General features: G+C 34.6%; 3 protein-coding genes across 4 annotated transcripts; 2 read left to right on the top strand and 1 right to left on the bottom strand.

Annotated features, from left to right (window-relative positions):
- The first annotated feature begins 16 nt into the window (after nucleotides 1-16).
- Nucleotides 17-4,399, top strand: LOC144440700 (pre-rRNA-processing protein TSR2 homolog). Of its 2 annotated transcripts, none has more exons than XM_078130087.1 (6): nucleotides 17-92; nucleotides 911-1,001; nucleotides 1,699-1,790; nucleotides 2,288-2,419; nucleotides 3,132-3,240; nucleotides 3,613-4,399. In XM_078130087.1, the coding sequence occupies exons 1-6, from the start codon at nucleotides 18-20 to the stop codon at nucleotides 3,687-3,689; spliced, it is 576 nt and encodes a 191-aa protein (XP_077986213.1). In that variant the 5' UTR covers nucleotide 17; the 3' UTR covers nucleotides 3,690-4,399. The 2 variants fall into 2 exon arrangements, with proteins under 2 accessions (XP_077986213.1, XP_077986219.1); XM_078130093.1 differs by having other exon boundaries at nucleotides 3,622-4,399.
- A 414-nt stretch (nucleotides 4,400-4,813) lies between these two features.
- On the bottom strand, nucleotides 4,814-17,001 carry LOC144442238 (NEDD8-activating enzyme E1 catalytic subunit-like). Its single transcript, XM_078131559.1, has 15 exons — nucleotides 16,839-17,001; nucleotides 14,991-15,108; nucleotides 14,465-14,545; nucleotides 13,987-14,069; nucleotides 13,459-13,539; nucleotides 12,748-12,791; nucleotides 12,109-12,173; nucleotides 11,239-11,394; nucleotides 10,582-10,684; nucleotides 9,930-10,043; nucleotides 9,361-9,451; nucleotides 9,089-9,170; nucleotides 8,187-8,287; nucleotides 7,740-7,858; nucleotides 4,814-6,487 (listed from the first exon to the last, which is right to left on the bottom strand). The coding sequence occupies exons 1-15, from the start codon at nucleotides 16,853-16,855 to the stop codon at nucleotides 6,381-6,383; spliced, it is 1,362 nt and encodes a 453-aa protein (XP_077987685.1). The 5' UTR covers nucleotides 16,856-17,001; the 3' UTR covers nucleotides 4,814-6,380.
- A 528-nt stretch (nucleotides 17,002-17,529) lies between these two features.
- LOC144453656 (PRA1 family protein 3-like) lies at nucleotides 17,530-24,628 on the top strand. Its single transcript, XM_078144987.1, has 3 exons — nucleotides 17,530-17,708; nucleotides 19,453-19,670; nucleotides 20,056-24,628. Exons 1-3 carry the CDS (start codon nucleotides 17,530-17,532, stop codon nucleotides 20,193-20,195), a joined length of 537 nt encoding a protein of 178 aa, XP_078001113.1. The 3' UTR covers nucleotides 20,196-24,628.
- Nucleotides 24,629-25,756: the final 1,128 nt, after the last annotated feature.

Genomic DNA, 25,756 nt, shown 5'->3' on the forward strand with positions numbered 1-25,756 from the left:
GTACACGAGGTCGAGACATGGCCGCCGCCATGTGTGAGTCGGTTTTCTACCATGGAGTCAAAAATGTTCTTGAAGGTTGGACTGTACTGCAGGTATCGTCATGATCAATACGAGATTTTATTTTGAAATCAGGTCTTATATTTCTTGATAGGTTTGAGACTTGCTAGACAAATAGGACAATGTTTAAAGTTATTGACTCGAAATCAAACGGTGCACCAGATGATTGACATCAGTAAAGTCACAGATCCTACCCACTGTTGTATTTCATACCAACTTCTGTACACCACTTATATGTTTTTGTGTTTTCGGATTGACGTGACATGACATTATAAATTTGTATTTGATAGCTGTGTATAACCCCCCCCCCCCCCGTGCAGCAGTGTGAATCAAGCGCGCCCTCACAGGCCATCTTGTTAAGACACAATACTGGCTTTTTGTGTGTAGTATTTAGAATGTATACACGTATAAATACTGGATCTGAACCGAAAATGATGTCATATTATCCAACTTACCATTTCAACACAGTGTGTAAATAAAATAGTAATATTATTGTACACTGTTGAAACTGTGAAAGTACATGCTACATTCCTAGTACAACTAATTATTTCATTATAACATGCCAGCTGTTTTGGTGAGATTACATATTGAAATTGTGCAGTTTAAAGTAAATATATGTGAAGTTCGATTTTACATTTGTGTAGAGTCACAATTACAGCATTACATTTTATATTATCATTTTGAATATTCAATTTTCAGATGAAATATTTTGTCACACTTATTCAGTTAGATATGTATACAACAATTGACACATCATAATATAGGAAATAGAGAAAGATCTCATGTTGAATTATCTTTTGGTATTACAGATCAAATTTGATTGACATTCTTTCCTTTTTTCTGTTATGTGTAGCTGGCAGTGCAGCATGGATTTGGAGGTCAGCACAGTGAGGAAAAGGCGAGATGGTTTGTTGGTGCAATTGAGCAATGGTTTCTAGAAAACAGTAAGTCATCTAAGCTCACCTATTGACATTTGACAAAACAGTGATTTTCACTACAACTCCAATTCTTGCAACTACCCGGTAGACAAATGGAAATTCTTATCTGCCATATTGTGCTTCTGGATATACGTAAATATTTTTTGCAGTCAACGTATCATTGACATTTGCAACAGCTTACCAGAAAGGGTTATTATTACTAGTACTACATCATTTTAAGGCGCGTATTGATAACGACCTCAGAATGATAAGGGGTCTTTAAAGTCTCAGTGGCTTCCTACCCCACATAAATTCCCCTTAAATTCATGGTAATTCTTTGAAAGTTTAGCTGTGTGTAAATTGTGCAGCTAAAATAAGGATTACATTTGAAAAAAAATGTGGGTCAGCATTGCAGCAGTACATATCCCTTGATTTGAGGTCCAACACTGAAATATCAATATATGAAAATCACATCAATTTAGCTATATCTACTGACATTTATTTTCTAATGTACCAAAAAGAATTGCTTTTCATTATACAATGATTTGATGAATCAGAAATCAGATTTTGAAACTGGATTTACATCATTCCTCATTAGACTTTTATTGTCAGCGTTTGTGTATTCTTTCTGTTGGCACCGTTTGAGTTCTTGCAAGGTGTACGTCAGATGTTATTGACAATGATTAAATAATCAATTAAACTTATTTCTCAATTTGACCTCTAGGTAATATAGAGCCTTACGAAGTGGAAGAGTTTTTAGCTAATATTTTAGATCATGAATTTGATACAATTGCTGATGATGGAAGTCTACCTCAAGTAAGTATTAAGGGATTTCTCAAAGTTTTCAAACAGGAAATATACTTTTACTAAATCCTTTACAGATTCATAGAAAGCTGTATGTGAATTTTTATGAACATTGATTTATGTAGGAACTGTACAAATACATTACTGGTTAGAATTTATATAATTTTAAGTTCGATCAGATGTTCTTCATACATTGTACGTACAATAACAAACATTTTACACATTTATCCATTTTTTGTCATTTATTGAGTTACAAACAAGGACTTGGCATATGTTGTTTCACATTGATTTTTCAAGTATGATGCCATGATAGAATTGTTTTATAGATTAAAAATCCAAAATAAATACTCAATCCTCATCCCACTTTAAACACTTACATTTCTGTACAAATTCACAGCCATAAATGTATGGTAATGTAATCGTCATATCTGATATCTTTTTAGAGATTAAAAAAAATTATCTCCAGCTATCATTTTTTTTATTTGTTGATTGTTTATCATTTCCTGTAGATTTCACAAGTTATTTGTCAATACTTTCTTCTGTGCCAAGACGGGAGAGAGACTGAAGTGTTAGCCAAAATACAGCAAACTAGAAAACCACAGTTATCAGCTTGTCAACAGATGCAACAAGATAGTGATGAGGTGTGTGAAAAAAATGGCATAATAATTATGTGATCTCTCTATTACATATTGTCAGTAGTTTTCAGCTGAAATTGTCATGTATCAAACAAGTGTGTTTTGAATAGCAGTGTTTTTGTTAAGGGCGGTAAGTAGGTAAAATCTACCTGAGCTCCCATGTCATTTTGCCATTGTTCCTTACCAAAATTATGATACAATGTATTGGAAACTGTGCCAGTTTTACCACATTCCCCCTTTCTGTTACCGGGGTTCCCTAACCGTAGCAAACACACTGTAATAGTATCCGCTACCATGATGCACCATATTCCATATCCTGAGTTGTTGTTAAAGTTATTCTGTGTCATCATCAAACAATAGAAAACAGTTTTGTTACGAGCAAACAAACCCAAAAGCACCAATTATTAATTTCACCAAACAAGGCACTACAACTTTAAGGAAAATATGCATGGTGTACCAATGCATCAACATACAGTAATACCAGAGTCGTAGAACTTCTAATGTACTTTATTTAATACAATACAGTGTTTTATTTAAGGGCGGTAAGTAGGTAAAATCGACCGGGGTTCCCACATCATTTTACCGGTGTTCCCCACCAAAATTATGATACATTGCATGGGAAGCACTACCAGTTTTACCTCTTTCCCCCTTTCTGTTACCGGGGTTCCCAAACCTTAGCAAAAACACTGCAATACCTGAATATTTTCTGTTCCACCAGGAAATGACAGACAGTATTGAAGATGTCAATCAACATAATACAATGGCAAGACTTGATGGAATGGACCTCAATACACAAGTCAATGGTGAAATTAGTCCAGCTAAGCATGGTAAGAAATATGTTGAATTTTTCATCACTTATGTTATAGCCATTCATTTTGTGGCATATGTACTATTTCACCTTATAGATGTCAATTTTAAGTGATAAATTCTTATCTGTGTCATTATATGCAAGTCAGGTTAGATAATTTACAGGATTTGACTTCCATAGGAAAACTCCATCTAATGTCAAACATAAAAAACATCAAATAAGGGGACATTATGAATTGGAGCAAAATTAATGTTGTGAATTCTAAAACAATTTAATTTTTACCTACAAAAGCACTACTCAGTAAAGTTTCATCAGCAAGTCTTGGGTAGGGTTCAGCAGGGTAGAGCATTTAATTAGATATTTACAGCCTGTCTTAACTTTTACTTCCCAGAAACAAAAGATTCAATGGAAACCAATGATACAGAGGAAGATGATGGCTGGACTGTTGTTAAATCTAAGAAAAGATAACATTTACTATCACATTGGATCACCAAAATCAGACTTTTGTGAACTGAAATGACCTTTATACCACCACTACATAAGGCTGTGCTACGTTGAAAACTAAAATGGTGCTTCTGGTAATGTTTGACAGGGTTTATACACTGCAGTCTATTGAGTATTTACTACTAAATATATTTGACCAGTCATTTCATTTAAGGAGAAAGGCTATTTTGTAGAAATGTAGATGGTCAGTGTGTGACAGAAACTATCCTGGTGAACTCAAGTCAACAATGGAGCCATACGCATACCAAAAGTGACAATTGGTATTTAGTCTTAGTTGGCTTTGTCTTACCTTTATCACAAATGGTATAGTAAACCTAAACACATTGAAACATCTGGTAAGTCAGGTGGCCTCAACAGAAGTGGTTGTAATGTTTTAAATATTTACTTGTGTTTCTTTGACAAGTAATTTATTTATTTACAGAAAATGTAATTTACTCTGACAGAGAAATCTTAGAAAACTGCATGGAAGTTAGAAATGCATGCATGCCAGATGTTATAGAATAAATCATGAAAGTAACCCAATGGTGGACTATTTTTTTTTGCTATTTTTTGTCTCGCTATGCTTTACAATCTGTAATTGCTAATATGATATGATTTCATAGTAATTTCAAGACTTTTCTTCAATTCCTCAGTTTTATAGTAATGTAAACATTCTTAGACATAAAACTTTTATTCCAAACCCAATTTCTTGTCTGTAGTCACTTCTGGTAAAGTTTTGTCATAAATTCATCTGGTAGGTTTATAAACCTTGGTAATATAGATGCCTGGGAAGGCTAGATAGCATAGCAATATTTGTCATTGCCTCCAGGAATACAAAGGGCTTTGATACAACCTTAGCCAAGGAGTAACTACAGGCTTATAAGTGTATCTCAGCAAATGGAGAAGTCAAATCTTGAGTTTGATGTAAAAATATATCAACGTGTTTCTGTTGTGTCTGGCATGCTAACAAACTTTTCAGACTGCATGTATTTGAAGAAAACAATGACAGAACACACACAATGTACAACATTGATATAAATAGTTTATTTGCATTTTGCAATATAAGGTTTATGGTAGAAAAACGAATGATAAAACCATTGTACATGTTATCTTACTCAAAACTTTCTCATTTACAGTGCAAATATTTCATCAGGGATGCACATAAATCTACTGGATTATACGGAGATGCTATGTTTCAATTGTCTTAACTGCTTAAATCACCACAATGATTTGACTATAAATGTGACAACGATAGACTGTCCACTGACGCTTGATTAACAAAACATCTTCAAATCATGAAATGACTATCTGGTGCAACTATGTACACTCCTCATATGATAGCCTTCTTTATTGAAACGTGATTACATAAAATTACTTTAGTTGCCTCTCTCCTAATGCAGTACATAGCACAAGATGAGTTTTTGCATATTTGGCATGGTGTAAAAAGACATACTGCATACACCTGTTGAACAAAGCGATTCAGTAGCAGAAATGCAAAATTTGCAGACAGTTGCACACACGTTTTTCAACTTCTACAACTGTGAACTTTGAATAATGATCATGCAATGGGAAATGCTTATCTTGTCAACATTGGTGATAACAGGGTAGGGACAATAGGGAGCCTGAAAAAGACAAACTCCTTGCCAAGAATGTATGTGTCCATGTCACACTTTTGAACAAAATCTACTACAAGGGATAATCGCACAATGTCGCACAAGCTCAATAAGCAAACATCGTTCATTTAGGACTAAACCCCCTTCCCCTAAATGAACATTCGCAAATATAACATCACACGTTCATATATGATGTAAACCATGATACAAAATGTCACACCACTATGATCGGTGCAATTTAAAAAACACGGTAAACATGAATTTCCAACCTTATGAACCTGTTTACTGAGATGATAGTAAACACATCAAAATACTACCATAAACTCAGCACTGTATATCACATTAGAAGTAAATTTCTATCAACTTATCAACATCTCAGTAGTAAATACAGAAGCTGTTATCATTGAAGGCATGAAAGTTTTCGAAATTTGGTTAGAAGTGCAAAAGTCTGGTTCAGCAATTGCAATGACACCACAACCCCTCCTCCCTAAATGAACGAAGTTCACTTATTGAGCTTGTGTGACCCTGTGCGATCATCCCTAATATATCACTTGTCAAATGCTATAAATAAGCACCTGTTATTATTACACTATCAAACTCTGTATTTCATGACAGCATTCTTTAAAACCTGCTCAAAAAAAGCTCAAGTTAATAGAAAAAAATGTTCTCACATAGAATAACATAACACATAACCTAGCATTATGTTTTCCTATGTTCAACCATAGCACAAATGTGAAGTAACATAAGGGGGCCTTGTCATCACCCTTCTTCAAGTTGTTGTGGTATTGAGCCATGAATCAAGACTATTCCAGGCTGAACTTCACAAAACTATGGGAGAGTTACATAGTTATACTCAGTGCTTGCCCAGTTCAAGAAGTTTGAAGACATTTTGTATGTATTATTCCTATGTCACAGTTAATGACACAGGCACACTACAATTCTGTGGTGCATAATGGCTATAGAATAACCCTGTAATGTCATTGGTACACTTGGTGTACAGCCTTCCATTCATGTGGTGTTTCTATATACATTGTCTATGTACACGGTTGATGAAAGCTGACTTTTAGGCTTCCATATTTGATTGTTGACTGAAATGTAAATTGACTACAACAGAATTAGGTGTTGTGGGGTCAGCTATGATCATCTCTTGACCTTCTACCAATCCAAGCTCTGTAGGAAGAAATAACAGACACAAGAAAGTTAATTGTGTAAGTTATGAAACATGTAATGAAATTTCAATTATTTGACCATTGTCTGTGTCTGTGTCACTTCTGTGGTAAAATTCCACAGCATGGAACATAAACTGAACATGATCACATCATAGTGTTGTCAAATGATATCATGATTATACAATACTTGTCTGCTAGAGTCATCTATCTGGAGATTTCCTATCTCTTTCTCTTCATACCTTTATAATCCCAACATGGTAATGTTTTCCCACATGGTAACTGTACTTATACGTCACCTGTCACCAATCTCGCATTCTGATTGGTCGAGAGCCCTGCAGATACACAGGCGTATTTTTCACCAACAGCCGTATTTTTGCTTGTTGTATCACGTGATCACTGCACGTCCCCTTGTAAACAAATCTAGCAGACAACTAGAAATACAGCTATAACCAGCATTTCCAATGCCAAATTTGTTGTCAACCAAACAAAATATCACCGTTGTATAAATTGTAACAAGTCTTTGAACTGTACTTTTCATGTTACAGGGAAAAAGTCAAAAATTCCACACAGAACGGCGAAAGTCCAGTGACGGCGAACTCGCGGTCGTCACGCGATCGTAAACATGAATTCCTAAATTTATGAAGGATATGAAAATTACCACCACAGAGGGTGCAGTTTTTGCCTAAGTAGAACAAGAAAGCATATCACGAACATTTTTGTACATTTAATGGAATACAGTACGCAAAACAAAGACGCACTCATTTTTCAGCTGATGGTTATAAGTTTGAATAATCGCTGAGTGATATGCAAATAGTAAACAATACGTCATACTACTGAGCAAACGCGCACTCTGATTGGATGATAAAGTTAAGGCTGATGTGTAAACAACCGCATTGCAGTTATCGGAGTGGTGCATGATACTACGCTCAACAGTATAACGCGGAAGTGATTTTATTTTTAAATGAAACAGCATTTTTAGACATTCAAAAATTAATTCATCGTCGCAGGTGACGTATAAGTATGTTATTTGCCAAATACTGTTCCACATCTTGCTGCTCGAGGTAATTTTTCCGGTATAACGGCTCGCCTCCGGCTCTCCGTTATTACCGGAAAAATTACCTCTCGCAGCAAGATATGGAACGGTATTTGGCAAATAACATATACGTATTGGTGACTGCATCAAAAGAAAAGTGTATAATGCCGAGTATGCATCAATAAGTCTTTCTTGAACCCTATACATCAGCTGCACTCACCTTTAAGTTTCTTGGGTAGATTGACTTTAGTTCTTTTCTCTATGGATTCTACTGTTTGCATGTATAGTGTTTTATTTTTACCATCAACAATTGTAGTAATACCAGGTGCCTTCATTTGCCTGTATTTGAGAAATATACATTACATAAATATATCACATTTTGAAGGGGTTTTCATTCTGCTTGCAAATCTTCAAAACATGCATATCTCACAGGGAGATATCAAATGAACTGGAAATCACACACAGCGTGACAGACAGACAGATAGATGCACACAATGCTGTCTATATATAGTATGTTACAATTAGTGTAAGTTTAAAAGTGAGAATGATTCAATCTATCCACCACCACCAAACTATTTACCACAGTACACACACTGTATAGCACACTAGTATTGTATCAGTGTGTTATTGATGTCATGTATATCTTGTGAAATCGTGGTAAACTTACATTGCTCCACTGTCTTGGAGATAATTCACTAAGTCTTGAAGAGTTGCATCATCATCAAATGTAAGTGTCTGTGGTATTTGACTACATGCTAGACAATCCTCCTTTAATAGAAAAACACAGAAAAATGTTTACAAATAGTTTACATATCTGAATAAATTATACTGATGAGGTATTTTACAAAGATGAGAACATATTAGATGACAATATAATTATAACACAAAACATAGATTACACACTTTGCAGAAAGGTTTGACAATATCAATGTTTCAGTATTTTCTCATCCAAAGAAATCTGAAAGTTTGAAAGTGTGTTATCAAACTGCCTAGCATTAGGACATTTGTATTCTTTCTTGTTATTTGAAACCTAATAATGTATCTTGTACAGGAGAGAAGTGTTTGTTGTAAAATCTGAATCTGGTGTTCCATTTACAGTAAATGAGAGAATTAGGAATGATCAACCTTGAGTAAATCCAAAGGCCAGGGCACTGAGTTAAAACTTTCAAGAAATAACAAGTAAATCAGGTGACAAACATTTCACCAACCTGACCCTGTAAAATATTCTAATTTCAAACCATAATGTCACAGTCACCTTCATTTTTACACAGTAACATACTGAACTTTTGTATGAACAATACATACAGTATATTGGAGGCAAGACCAAATGTCTTTCAACCTAGACTGTAATTTGTAAGACATGTCGTGTTACTCAGCTCTATCAGGTGGTAGCTGGTAAAACCTCTCACAAATGTCGTACATGTACCTTGCAGACTATCTTCAACCTAGCTCTACACTATAACTTGTTGGTATTCATTATTTTGATTTGGAATTATGATGCACATGATGTGACTTATAAGAATGCCTCACTGGTTTAATAACAAGACTGATATAAGTACACATTCTTACCTTTTTCTCTGCTTCAAAAGTATAAGTATAAAGTCCGTCAGTGTCATTGAATACCATGTAATTATTTAGCGGTAAACTACAACTGTAAACAAAGAAGAATGTGTATCAATAGAAGTGTAGTAAACAAGACAAATATTCCATTCCATTCTACATTTTTTGCTTTGAGTTGGGCAGAAACAAAGCAACACTGCTGGTGACAACACCGATGTTGAGGTTTATAAACTCTCACAACAATTTACCCCATGCAGTACACTGTAATTCTTCAATCTTACCTTGTTGCAATTTTGAAGACTTCGGTCACACAAGATGCAGCAATCACCGCATTTGTAGATGCTACAGCTGGTATTATATGTTTCACAACACCTAGGAAATATAAAAACAAATTCAACAATTGTGGGCAACAGTCAAATTGAAGTAAAGTTCAAAGTAAAGTAACTTGTCCAATACATTTAACACTTACAAAATACAGTAAATATGGACTGTCCACATTCAAAAAATAGCACTGATCAGAAACAGATGATTGTCAACGGAAGGCTGGTGAACGTGAAGTTTCCCTCTACAACAGAGACAAGTACATGGAAAGATATGATTTGACCATTTGGTATTTAGAGTGAATTATTATATACAGTTTATACCTATATAAAGACAACAGCCCACTGTAGTACACTCCTGACAATGCTGATGAGATGTTGGCAAAAATTTGGGATTTGCTTTCAAATTTTTTTTTATTTTGTGAAAAGAAATTTTACATATATAAAGTCTAGTCTACAAAGTTTAGATTTGAGTTACATTCTGATACAAATATGTGTGTTTAAAATCAAAATAATGGTATTTAGCTTACCTTGTGTTAGCCTGTATGTCACCCCTGTAATATTGTATTGTTTGGCTCTATCCAGGGCTTTATCAAAGACCCATTGAATATGAGTTGGATCGTCTCCATCAATTGGCACATTTTCTGCAAAAATAACATGTATCGTAACAATTACTACAGTGTAAGTAAGGCTGGCTAACAACACTGCTACCACAGTGCCTGACAATTGAAAAGGAATCTGGTAGATTTTGAACAAGGTAAGGTTTTATTGCATGACTCAAAACCCTGGAGTCTGACAATACTGACATAATGTATATGATCTAGAATGTGTGCAAACTACCTGGTCTACACAGTCCAACCCTGATCCTCTGCATCTCTCTCAGTGATAGTTTCCAATCGTATGTGTCATCTTATAGCATTGAAATACAGAGAGACCACTATGCTAACATTCTAACTTCCTTTCAGAAGTTCTATGATTTAAAAGATAACTTCTGAGAAAGATTATTGAGTCAACATCTAATCTCAATACTATATATACTTCAAAGTCATTTACATGAAATATTTAATAATAGCTGTATTTGATTCCATGGTGTACAGTCAGCACATTTCACACACATATTTGTCATATACATTTCCATGTCATGGTAAGTAAAAGTTATACATTTTTCTATGTACTGCTTACCTCCAAAAGGTTTCTCTTGAGGCCAAACCAAGACTTTGGCATACTCTATACAGTGTTCTGGTAGACGAGGTGTGTGAGCAATGGTACACATGGGAAACACAACCTGAATCAAACACAGAATTATCAACATTAAAATCTACAATACATATAGTGGCCAAAGTACTGTGTGTAAACATATGTAGACAGCACACTGAACATCATTCCTTCCACAATTCTCTCAGTTTATCAAACGTCAATGTAAATCAGGTGTTATACACATCACTTCAAACACTGAAAACTGATTTTGAAAGTATACTACAAGATTGAATGCTCTGCACCCCTACTTATAACTGGAATATTGTATATTCTGTAATGTTTACTTACCTGTGGTGAGTGTAGTTCTAAAGTTACGTTCTATACATGCAGTCAGGCCAGACTTATCACTTACCTGTGGTGGGTACAGCTCTACTGTTTATTTTATATTTTGTGTTGTTTTATTACTATGGAGTGTAGGCCACAAGAAATATTAGATCAAGTGCATTGAGACCAGACTTATCACTTACCTGTGGTGGGTACAGCTCTACTGTTTATTCTATATTTTGTGTTGTTTTATTACTATGGAGTGTAGGCCACAACAAATATTAGATGAAGTGCGGTCAGATCAGACTTATCACTTACCTGTGGTGGGTATAGTTCTAATGTACATTCTATACATGCGGTCAGACCAGGTAATATAACCCTAGCATTGCCTTTAAATCCCTCTGTACCACCATCTATCAATGGAATTACACTACTTTGATCTAGTTCACCATCTTCATAATTCAACATACTCAACTGTATAAAAAGAGTTGGCAAAAAAGTTTTTGTTAGCATTTAACAACACTGCCCTCTACAGACAACTGATAGTTGTCATAGACAATTTATGTTTGTTGATTATGAAATTATTGAGTCATTGTGCTAATATTGATGTTGAAATCATATTTTATGAGCTGATGGCTTCTTCAAATGAGAAAGTTCTATCAGTTACTACTTATAGGTAACTTATAATTAGTGTTTTCTGAGATACATATCAGATGGTTGCGAGACTTTCTGTATCATCTTTTCCAATTGGTTGAATTATTCCCTCATTTGATATTATCTAGGAATGAACCATTCATCTGTTTTGTTACTTTCTAGTGCTAGGGTGGGAAAGTTTTCAAAAGTATTGTCACTTTGTTTGCAATGTACAAACTGATAGTGAATGTGATTTGCAGATTAATATAGAATATGTTGCTTGAATATTATTGAGTTCTGGGATATCAAGAACCAATCATGCTCTGTGTTACATTGACTTCAGGGTGATCTGCCATCTAGTCAGTCTGTGTTATATTGATTTTGAGCAATGCTGCCAATCACAATCTGTCTTACATTAATCAATCAAACTGAATCTCATTTTCATTTTTGGGAGTAAAACAACATACAAGTTTCAAAAAGTTGACCCTCGAACCGAATATGTTGAATTCATGTTGTATTTTTATTACATTCTTAAGGAAATGATTTAAAACCCACCAGCATTCCATTCAGCCAACGCCTTGCTACTACAGAGTCTAGTCCACAGATAACCAGGTGAAATTCTATGAAAATAAGAAAGTTGGGTTACAGTTATATAGATTGTTTATATCACTTCATCACTAACGTAAAGAGGAAACCTTGAAGTATGTCAGTTACACTAAGCATTATTCCCAGACGTTGAGTGATATCGACTACAAAACTGACATAGATAAAAAGAACAGTAATGAACATCAGAGGAAAATACTTTTAAGGTAATTTTCTTGGCTTCTGATGATGCATAGAGATCAGTTCATAAGACAGGAATGAAACATAAACTGAGACACATGAAATTCACTATACTACAAGTTTGAGATGTTCTTTAATAGGAAAGCTAAATTTTAACAATCATTATTTTACTCAAAGCATGGCAACACAAACTTTTAAGATTTCACCATTCCACTGTAATCAATATGGTTTCTATTTATTATAATTATTCCATCTATTCTGTCCGATTGGCAAAAATTTATCTTTCCTTCTGTGCATTCTTCTCTTTAATCACAAGACCTATTCTTTTCAGTCAGAGTACGTTGTCAAGTGTCATATGCCATTAGCTTTCAAAACACAACCTAGAGAATTCAAAGACATGGCAACACTTACTTCTATAAAATGACCCATCATAATCCTGAATCTTCTTGTAATGTCTGGTATCAAGCTAGTTAAGGAATCATTTGAAGCAAAACTGACAAATTTCTGAATCTATTCTGTATTAGTTCCAAACTCAGAGAGTAACTAGTTTACCTAGAATACTTTGGATAAATCACTGAGTCTCCCTCAACTGTTTTTGTACGTTTTAATGATGCCAACTTGTCATATGACCACAAGAGGGCGCTATATACTACCAGTACCTTTTATTTCTGCCCTCTCGTCCTTTCAGAATCTAGGTTTGCAAAGTGTTCTTCAATGAAGATGAAGTTCATCGACCCTTTTACATCTAATTCTGTTTCTAATAAAGACTGATACACTGTACAGACTAACATTATTTCATTTCTCACTGATGACATAAAATATCAAAAATATTCACGTTTCTGAATGAGAATTCAAAACAATAACAGAAATCTACAATCAAAATTTGAAATTGAGGATACTCGCATGCAGGAAGTATCATTATTATTATTATTGACATTTGAATGTACAATATTCTGATATGTTTTTGATATGTTGAATTTCAAAAGAACCATAATTTCAACAGGTTTAAGGCAAGACACTAACAAGAATATTCTTATCTGATAGTTTTAGTTAGTTCTAGTTTTCTATGTACTTAAAATCTGCCATGAGAGTAAAGACTATTTTGGGATTTGAAAAGAATACGGTGTGACATTGCATCCTGGTACTCTGGAATTCACAAACTGGGCTGCAACTTCAGCTTTAGGTCGACCAACATCTTTTGGTCTGAAAGACAGAAAACACATCACTACATTTTAAAGACTTGGTTTATCATTTCATTTGAATCAGATCTTGTTTCACATATTGTATACATGTACAGTGAAATTTGCAGTGATAGGTGTGAAAGGACACAGGTATGAACTCTTTTAGCATATTTGGGATGACATTTTATCACAAACTCTTGCAGTAATACAACAGCAACATAATAAACATCAAAATGAACAATTCTGGAATATATTATATTGTACACATCAATGTGAGTTAATCAAAACCACGTAAAAAAATTTGAACAAAAGATTTCTTCATGAATTTTTTTTTTTATTACAAAATTGAAACACTTCTCTCTTCTTTTTTTTTTAACCAACTGAGGTATGCAAAGCAATGGAATACATAATCATTTAGTTGGGGATAAATAGAGGCTATTTTTTAGAAAGAAATTCAAGCTGTCCTTACCTAAACAGAAACTGTCTGTTGAGATTTGACACATCAATGGTATCCATATCAATAACATCAATCTGACGAAAACCACTCAGGGCCTAAAAAAGTATAAGTCAACAACCTTGCTTTACTGCTTTGATATACAGTTATGGATAGATATGATAAACCATAAAGACAGGCAATTTTGTATATATGTTTTTTACTTCTCAGTGTTCTATTGTAATGGTGTATTTCATAGATACTCTTTCACAATTGTTGTAACAGAGAGGGTGGTACAAGAACGCCTGTTAGCTAATAGACACCGGTCAATCATCTCTGAGTATTAATCATCTTAGGATAATCCAGTGCCCCACTGATTCAAGAATCTCAAGACTCCATCACATGCAACTTGATATGAGCAAATCATGTATAGCATATAGTCATTATCATCACTGCTAGTTGAGTTCTCTATCAATTTCAACTAAGTATCTCGGTACACAGCAAGATATCTTACCAGATCTTTCATGATTTCACAGCCAAGTCCACCAGCACCAACAACCAATACTTTGCATGTCTCCAGTAAGAAACCTAACATCTATACGGCAAATTCAAAGATAAAACATCAGAAATGATTACCATTAGTGATTACTATAGCAATACTTTGTTAGTGTGATGTTAAGGAAAAACTTGAAATTGTCGTATATCTCTAACATCTCCTGAATATGTTGTTTGATTAAAAACATTTCAAGTACTGTTTTCTTCCTCTATTTGTATGTTGAAATGTTCATTCATGACAGTATTATTATTCATATTTTCTCTAATTCTTGATATGCACTATGAGGGTCTATGGTTTAATTTAATTGTCTTTGCTGCCCCAATTATTATTATTATTACTACACTTCATAAGTCCCTAGTCTAAAAGGGATTCAATCAATCAATCAATCAATCAATCAATCAATCAATCAATCAATCAATCAATCAAGGTAGTATGCAATTCTTTCTCTTTCTAGTCTCAAACCAAAATAATTTACTTGACATACCTCTGTATTTGGCTCAAAATCTGGATGTGCAAAGGGTCCAGTTCTTTCCAGGAATTTGCGAATATGGTTCCACCTTCCTGGCCATTCTATGTCCACCCTATTAGTGTCTACTGCCATCCTGGAAAGGACATGACATGTTAGTTTGTAAGATCATAAATTATAGAATAGAGTCACTTGTGATTTTGTGGAGTGCTCCCCACAGATATACTACAGTGAAGTCATACAACATTTGAATTACACACTAAGGTAAAAGATACAAATGTCTGAAATGCCCAACTACAGCCCCCCAAACACATACATGCATGTATAGTAACTGTATACATGCATACAAACATAGGCAATGTACCATCTATATAATATTAAGTCAATTTGGTGCCCCATCGATCCACAGAAATTATTTTTGATGCTCCTACATTTGGTATTCTCCTTGCCCTTAAATATGTGGTGATTAATTCACATGAAGTTTTTATCATTTCAATCAGACAGTATTTTCTGTCTTTTCATAAAGGTACACTGGACACAGGTATGTGGAGCAAGTACTGACAAGTTGTACCGTATTCAAACCATGGTACAAGTCATGAAATATGACAGTTCAAAGTCTACTTTGTATGAAGACATTTTTCTAGCTATAAATCAATGGTGATACATTTCCATAAAGTATATGCGCCAAGGCTACATTTTAGCAAAACTTTCCATTTTACAATTTTATGAAAACAAGTACAACTCATAATCATATTACTGGTACCATAAAAATCAGTCTCATGATTAGTTATGCTTGCAGACAGTGTACATGACATGATTCTGACAATGTCCCTCAACACCATGAAGAAGAGGGACATTGGCAGTCAAAATCGAGTTTCGAACTTACTCCATGTGCAAGCAGGACCAGCTGATGATATAATAATTAGCCAGGAGTTCTATTTGTAAATTTGTGTATTTATGTGTATCATAATCATTATTACCAAACAATGGGGAATACTGACATTATCTATGGAAATATGTGCTTCGTTAATTCCATCACATCAAAACGAAGACATGTCAGAGTTAACAGGGTGCATATTTCCAGAGCTCTACTGATGTATACCAACCATCCAATCTAAATATACTGACATGTTTAATGTAATATTTCATAGACAGATTTTTACAAAAAGTGTTTATTAACACATTCTTCTACATGTGTCACACATGTTACATGTACTTGGTCTGCATGTACTTGGTAACAATATGCAAATCAGTCTTTAATCACAACAAAACAGGGTCAACTATGATGACACATGAAATTAATATTTGAAGTGCATTGTTATTTCAAATGTATGTTAATTTATATAACAAGTATGAATATGTTAACATCAAAAGTTAGGAAGGGTCTATACTAGACTCACACTACGAGTAAACTATACTTCCTGCTACAATCGTATTTCGCGCGGCCTATAAGGAGGATTCAAGAACAGAGATGTAGACATTCTGGGCAAATCGGTCAATACGCATGCACACGCGCAACTTGGTGCATTCGTAATGCTCAATTCTTTGCGAACACACGCGGAGAGAAAGGGTGTACTGTAAAGACTAAAGGCCTTGACACATCTCAACGGGTGTCACACTAATCGTGTGTACCATTTCGCCCCTGCCATTTTTGGACGATAATGTACGCCCTGGATGTCACTGCGTGTAAAGAGTAAAGGGCAGGGATTTGCTTCATCGAGTATGCGATTTACATGATTTACGACATAACATAACAAAAATCGTCCGAATTTGTCGATCAATCGCTAAACAGAATAGAATAGGTGTTACGTGATGAATAAATGTCCTGACTATGCATGCTACATGTTATGATGTTTCGAATGTTACCTTTTCCGTCGACTCATGCAGATAGATTTTCGCAATAACGATTACGTTATAAAGTCTCTCCAACGATAGAAAACGATCACATGCACCGGAAGTGAACAGCACTAACGCGAGAACAGTGAAAAACAGTGTAACAAGTGGATGTGGTGGTACGAGGCGTGACACACACACACAGTGTCACCTTCCAATCTCGTACGATGACCCTGTGCGGCTAGTGAACAACAAACAGCAGCCACAATAAACATAAATTCACGCACTGCGGCCACGTGTTACATATACATTACCATCTACGGGTCAAAATTCCATTATTTAATAAAATCACGTTTAGAAAAAATAATTATAAATTTTAGAATTCATCAAAAAGGTACAATTCGTCTCCGGAGATAATCGGAAGGTTCGATGACAGCGGCAAAATCAAAACTAATACTCACGGTTCTTCCGCCATCTTGAATTTCACAAAAAATAATCACAATCCTAGAAGGTCTTATTTATCTTTTAATTAATAACGACATAGGAATAAATATTAATGATCTACATATATTTTAATTTGTGATATCATATTATACAAATACTGTCGTACACATAGTTTTAACTTTTACGCAGCTATCCGGTAAAACTATATTCTCCCGGCATGCAATTTAATAATATTTTTGAGTAACTTAACCATTCCATGTCAAAGGTTATTTCCTCCAAAATGAATGACGTTAAGGTTCCCGATCTTCGACCTTTCAAGGATTTTTTGGGAGAATCTGCACGGTTCCAGGCCCCTGCTTTCAACGACCCATTAAGATGGAATAACAGAGTTGTGAATAATCTCATATACTACCAAACCAACTATTTCCTCACAGCTATTATCGTGTTTCTGATAGTTGGGTAAGCTGTTACAAATATTCAGACTACACAACAGTGACTGATAATGTAACTTATATATGCATATGCATTAGGCAGTGTGTTTATACTCGTGTCATCCTGTGAGTTCTTACAACATTTATGTTTTTCTTACATTTTGAATAGCAACATTTAACTCGAGGCATAACGAAAGGAACGCACACAAATACACGTGAAGGCAATATATAACATTGATGCAAATAATGAAAATGGGCGTTACCGAGAAATAGGAAAGCATCAACACTGACAACAGACTGATTGTGTGGACATGGTGGCAGCATGGATGTACAGTAACAGTTTCACTATTACATCTATGTCATGAAGAGCTCATCTTCCAACCACACGGTTACAAATCTTTGATGTACAATTTCATGTACAAATAGAATTAATGGTATTTAGAACAGCAAATGCTATCGATTTTTTAAAAACGATTTTACATTTTTTTTGGTTCAGTCCGTGTTTTTAAAATACTTTCAATACATAAATATATATTAGTATATACTAATTAGAAATAACATTTTCTTTCAAATTGTCAGCAGAAGCAAAGCTTTAACTGTCAAATTTTGCTTATCTCATTTTTTTTTACCTAATTATAATATTTGTATTTTCTTGTCATAATAATCTCTAAATATGGTGACTGAACATTTGTACACAGTATAATATGTTGTCAACCATAAAACAAAACTCAAAATCCTATCGTGTACAAGAAGCAAGTGATAAAAATGTTACTCAAAATAGCAATTGAATAGTTGTGCATTACTGTGGTAATTAACTCAAATAGATATTCAATGTAAACTGATCTCACCAGCTGTTATTTTTACTCATGGATTATTTTTAGATGTCATCTAAGGTCACTGAGGCAACAATCTCTACAGTTAGTGGAATGATGATATGCAATCTACAACTGTGCAGTACATTTCACCACTTAGATGGCAATCATAGTTCCTATAAAAGGGAATAGTTACCTGCATGTTTTCTTCTCCTTAGGTCTGTCCTCACTAAATATGATTTGGCAGAATACAAGTGGGTTGACATCAATCTGATTAAAATCCGATGTAGGGGTATGCTTACTATTTCTTTTTTGCTGTTACTTTTACTGTTGTTTGTTCTTTTGTGAATGCTTGTTACATACATCTGACACAATACCATAGGTTTTCCCTGAACCCAATCTCGTACTCAGGAGTAGCCAACCAGAATCAGTCCTTCCTAATACAATATAACACTCAGCGTTTGAAATTGAAAGAAAGAGAACGACCAAGCAATAACAATAACATCATTGCTTACACTTGCTCTTTCCAAACAGAGCACTCAGAAGTACTGTACCCGTATGTTTTGGTGTATTATTCATTTTCATTGGTTGAGTGAATTCACTCAGCGCTCTTGCGTGGCTTGGGTAAACCTATGGTATTATTTCAGATTTATGTAATGAACAGTTACAAAAGAACAAATGACAGTAAACGTAACAGCCAAAAAGAAACAGCGAGTGTACACTACCTCAGATTGGGTTGACATCTAATATATTCAATGCGTAATGCAATGAAAATGAAAATGGACTGTCCTTGCAAATCTCATATCAAATCATAATTTATACCACAGAAGATTAAAAGCACTTGTACTGACATGATGAAAAGGACTTTGGAATAGTCGCCTATCGATTGTAGATTCAAATGACTGAGAAACCAGATAATAAAACTAATAGAGATTTTCCTAATATACTTTTTCTATACAGATGTCTGCATCCTATTCAGATGTTGCTTGGTCTTGGATCCGTGGCAGCAGCCTTTACCGGCTTTATTTATTTAAGTGAGAATAAACGACAAGTGAGACGATTCAAACAGGATCATACATTCCTTTGTGTACTTGCCATTCTAGCTGTTGGATATTTCATTGTCTATATCTTTGGGTCACTGCTGGTATTTTTGTGGGGTGTGGCCCTGCCATTGACAGGTGGGTAGACGTGTAGTAATCCTACCTTAGAATATCAACTTATGTGTAAGATTAAATCAAGAGAAATGTTGTAAACAGTGCCACCTATCATAGGGTGAACAAGACTGACAGTTTATAGTCGAGAGCTCTTAGCTTATTGAATGATGTGTATATTGGTTAAAATGTTAGGTCTCAAGGGAAATGGTACCTAATGTTTGGATATTATCAAAGATGTCTAACTATAGCATGGATTGCTGTTATTTCATTGGAAAAGACTCAAAGTTATACTTTTAGGTCATTATACTATTTGTAATGTTAATTTCCATTCTTAATACACCCAAATTTGGTGAAATTGAGTGCAGAACTGATATGTATTCTTCATGGATTCTTTTCATTTATATTTTAGTGATTTTCCTGCATGCATCCCTGAGATTGAGAAACATTAAGAACAAATACAGCACGACAGCAGAGTCATTCGGACTGAAAAGAACACCGATGGGAGTACTACTGACTGCATTGGGACAAGAACAAGAAGTGAGGTCGTAAACAAGGTCAAGATCAAAGTAAACATTAAAATACAAGACATACAATCCGATCATTAGGCTAAGGTCAGAGGTCAGATAGCACAACAAACTCTGAATGACTTTATAAATCATAGTTAGTAGTTTATGTTTTTTGCTTATTTGCAATGCTTTTAGTTTTTACAGAAGCTACTATATCCTCAATCTGGGCTGTGATAAAATTAGCTTTCACTTCTCCAACTGTTGTTGGTTTAAAAAAATTCTAGATAAACAAAAACCCGGCAACTCCTTGTTCAAAAGATTTGTAATAGACTAGGTTCATACTAAATGTCACACAATGACATCTGTCATTGAATGTAAAAATTGAAAACTGTGGTTCTAGAAGTGAGACACGACATTTGTTACAGCGCCCTCATAGTTCATATGAGCAAAATGGAAAAGAGTACACATACTGCATTGTTCTTCAGTCATTAAATAAATAACATATTTGAACACTAGATCATCTCATGAAATATACGTTATTTGGAAATTATATAATATGGTCAGTTTATGTTTTGAATATTTTAATTTGCCTGACATGGAAAATGAAAACCAAATAAATATTCAATGAAGTATACAGGGTTAGTGATGTCTTTAAAATTTCATCTACATTTCTATCTGTTGACTGCCAGTTATGATAATCTTGCCATTGTCATTAGAATGATGTGAACTCTAAAATGTGTTGTAATTGGTGGAAGTGTAGTTGAAAATGCAAATTTATCATATTTGTACATCGTAGTATAACTTTTCCTATCAGCCAATCATCCAAAGATTTTTTAAACATGATGTTCTTTTCTTCGAGACTACTTTATTAAGAGTACTTATATTTACTTTACAAATAATGTATCTTTGTGATAGTGTCATTTGCAAAAATTAGTATTGTAATTGTGAGCCCACTATCTGTATACTATTCAGAGTTCTATCCATGCTGGTTGGCCTCGAATTCTATCCATGCTGGTTGGCCTAGAATCCTATCCATGCTGGTTGGCCTAGAATTCTATCCATGCTGGTTGGCCTAGAGTTCTATCCGTGCTGGTTGACCTAGAGTTCTATCCATGCTGGCTGGCCTGGAATTCTATCCATGCTGGTTGGCCTAGAATTCTATCCATGCTGGTTGGCCTAGCGTTCTATCCATGCTGGTTGGCCTAGCGTTCTATCCATGCTGGTTGGCCTAGAGTTCTAGCCATGCTGGTTGGCCTAGAGTTCTATCCATGCTGGCTGGCCTAGAATTCTATACATGCTGGTTGGCCTAGAATTCTATCCATGCTGGTTGGCCTAGCGTTCTATCCATGCTGGTTGGCCTAGCATTCTATCCATGCTGGTTGGCCTAGCATTCTATCCATGCTGGTTGGCCTAGAATTCTATCCATGCTGGCTGGCCTAGAGTTCTATCCATGCTGGTTGGCCTAGCATTCTATCCATGCTGGTTGGCCTAGAATTCTATCCATGCTGGTTGGCCTAGCGTTCTACCCATGCTGGTTGGCCTAGCGTTCTATCCATGCTGGTTGGCCTAGAATTCTATCCATGCTGGTTGGCCTAGAATTATATCCATGCTGGTTGGCCTAGAATTATGTCCATGCTGGCTGGCCTAGAATTCTGTCCATGCTGGTTGGCCTAGCGTTCTATCCATGGTGGTTGGCCTAGAATTCTATCCATGCTGATTGGCCTAGAATTCTGTCCATGCTGGTTGGCGTAGAGTTCTATCCACACTGGTTGGCATAGAGTTCTATACATGCTGTTTGGCATAGAGTTCTAGCCGTACTGGTTTACACTGGTCAAAACTGACAGAATCTTAACAACTAGCAACAAACAACTTTCAACCCGTCCCAATGTCTACATGAATGTATACACCTACTTATGACAGTATAATTGATGTCATTTTATACTAATCATTTTTTTTCAGTACCAATGCCCCTCAAATGTCAGTGACCACCCAGCAATCATTGAGAGAACTCTAGATATGTGCTGTGGAATAAAATTCTAATCTATTTCCTGTTAGCCATGTCCATTTCATCCAATTTCAAGGATCTTATTAAAGACAAGTAAAATAATGGTATTTTCAATGCATCATCACTTGTTTTGCGATGTTTATTAAAATGAAGTTTTTTGAATATAGTTTCTTGTAAAAGTACATTTATCTTTCAGACTAGTTCTCATTATATAAGTGGACTGTAGCTAATTTTATTAACAATGTATCTCACAACTAACGTACTATTTATAGATAGATATATATGTATAAGTATAGATATGTAAAGAATAGAAAAGTTTAATGCATACAATCATACCATTTAAAATAACTATGAAAGTACACACTTCCAAGATGCAATGCATAGAGGATACTGATTCTAAGATATTGTGGTTTTTTGTGTCTGTCCGTTTATAATCTTATTTTGATTTTTTTTTTGCGAAAGGATCAACTCTTTTATATTGTAATTTTTTATAATAGTAATCAGTACAAAAAAGCAATAAATATTAAAAACAATTGTGTTTGCATACCTACCTGTAGATGAGACTATTATCCCCATTAGTCATACCCTATGTACATACAGAATACTGTATGCATTGCATCATGGAGCAATCAACTGTTTGGTTGCCTATTTGAAATTGTAGACTGTAAGATATACTGGGTTGTTCAGCCCTCATCAGGCTTTTCAAATACTGGCTGATAGCTTGTCATGACAGGTATCTTACAAACTACTTAAGTCTTTGTAATAACTGTACAATACAAAGATATGTCGGTGTTACTGTCGGCTGTACAGTACTAGTAATTATCATGGTATTCATAATTTTCTGTCAACAGAAAAGTGATTCGTTTTGTAATGTTTCTACTCTTCTTACAGACGTCTTTCTTGCCATACACCATGGTTATGTGTGTACTTACCTATGTAGAATGTCAGAATATAATATAAGTTTACTGTAAAGGAATCATTAAATGTCAGTTTTGAACATATAGAAAAATATAAAGTCTAGCAGTTTATGAATTTCAGAATCTAAGGCTATAAACTATTACAAGTGAAAATTCTATGGAAAGTATGTTAACCTGCAGTTACTTCCTGGGACTCATGACATGTTAACTCTGAAAATACATTCTCCCGCTAATGCTGAAAAATCACAAATTGTACACCTACAACTCAGATTAGATAATATCAAAATGATAGCTGTGTTTCACTAAACTACACAATACATTGAGCATATTATATATAAAGTGGAAACAACACTTGGATCTTTTAGGCTACAATAGCATCAGCTTACAGAACTAAAATTAAGCTGTATATAACATTATCCAAAGGTTACAACCACTGAGAAGTTACAGCTGACTGAAGCTCTTTAATTATGTTTTTTCTGTCAAGTTTGTTTCTACCAATACAGGGTTTAAATTGTTAACTTTCAAAACATGGATTTTGATATTTGTATAGTTATGTGATATACCGGAAGAACATACTATTGTTGTAAACTAAATAAACTAAATAAACTAAATAACACACACAAGAGTAGATGAAATAGTAACTATAATCTGTGTCTCTTATCACTCCATCTGTTATGTATTTTTCAAACCAACAATTGGGAAAATCATATCCATAATAGTAAGGTAATTATGTCAAAATTATATTGTGGTATGTACATTTTTGTGTATATTTCAAGGATGAAATTACTATATAGTTATTACATAAGACAATAATGAGATGTCAATTCTTTGTTCCTTGTAGAGATACTTAAAAACAATTCAGTGAGTTCTACATTGTAAGATGTGTATTTTAGTGTATTTGTCTTGTCCAGGTAAAACATAGTTCTGTATGTTAAGTTACAATTGTATGCAAAATCACTATAGTATATCACATACAACACATTATATAATTTACAACATGTACAGGCAAACAGTATATTGGAGAACCACTACCTAGATTACTCAAACGCTATAGGAATTGTAAACATGAATAGACATATTCTCAAAATAATTTCATTCTGACTTCAACTATTGCACCCATATTATCCATATAACCTGTAAAAAAATCAGCAAATACTTCACTTTTCATTATTTGAAAACATCCATCAAAGTGAAAGGGGTTAATGGGTGCAGAGTTACAGGCTATGTATTGACATTGGTGTACAATATCCAATTGATAGTAAGTCTTTTGTTTCTTTTATGAATATTAGATGTGCTCATTATTATTTAAATTCATGCTGGTAATTAAATGCTACATGAAATTAACTCTTAATTAATTAACACTTTGGTATGTACATTGATTGGACACATTGATTTCATCACTTATATTTGGTACATAATATTGTTATATAAGTTATAAAAAAATGTATTTCTACTTTGACTTCAGCATATAGTATTTATGTGAGTAACATCAGCCTATGATTGTATTCTTATATTGGTATCTGGCAGTTGATGTGAAAGTAGAAAAGCACCTTTCTGAGATATGAATAAAAAGTTCAACATTACATGTGAATGTACATGTATGAGTATTACTTAAACAAGTTTATTTGTCATCTTTTTTGCACAAAATGCAATATTTGTATTTTAAAGTGGTTTTTTTTGCATAATTTCACGTGAGCTTTTATCTGGACTGTTATTCAAAGTTCAAATACTTCGTTATTTGTGGTTCAAGTGTCAATTACTATGTTTGAAGTGTTATGCGCCCCCATCGGTTACATATGTCTAGTGTCGTATGGTGGGCATGCGTTCTGGTGCTGCGAATCGTCAATAGAATACTCCACAAGCTTTGGAATTAAAAGAAAACACATATCTATTACGCCTTCAGAAAGAATTTAAAGTCATATCTATTCACCCGAGCCTGAAGATCTGACGTGCACTACATTACATTTGTGCATGGTACAACACCCCTGACCTTTACGTCATTCACGTCCTTCCTACCTCCATGGTCATATTGAAAACTGTCGTTTTGTAAATTGATTGATTGTTAACTTTTTAACAATGTGACAGGCCGGCGAAGGTTTCTAACGATTCCGCCGAAGACATAGCTAATGGGGGGGGGGGGGGGGTGTTATGAATTCAGGTAAATTTATTACACCGTATCCAATACATACAGACTTATTTTAATGACTAATGTTCACTGTTTGCATTGTGCAGATATAAGTTGACCACCTCCCCTTATATTTACCTCCATGGTTAACAATCAGCGTCTAAACTAATTACATTTCGTTAAAATCAAAATCAAATCACGCATGTTTCCTTGGTGTGAAAGTGTGGTATTTAATTGACAGGAGTTAATAGTGTTAGTGGTCGAGTAGACCGGAAACCATGCATGCAGGCTGCAGTGATCGGAAATCGTGCAAGCCTGACACCGTGCACCGCGTGCACCGCCTGTCATAATTATTGAACAATGTCGGTACTTAGCGTCATGGCTTTGTCATCTTAGCTTGAAATGGAAATTTGTAACAGCACTTACTATTAAAAGTCTTATCATTAGCTGTAGCAAAAAACACGCCCACCTATTAATAACGCATAGACAATTTGATTATGTTATTGTTTTTAACGAGAAAGAGAAAACGTCATTTAAGAATTATGACAATATGATAA

Source organism: Glandiceps talaboti, chromosome 1 (genome assembly GCF_964340395.1).
Source record: "Glandiceps talaboti chromosome 1, keGlaTala1.1, whole genome shotgun sequence".
Classification (NCBI taxonomy): domain Eukaryota; kingdom Metazoa; phylum Hemichordata; class Enteropneusta; family Spengelidae; genus Glandiceps; species Glandiceps talaboti.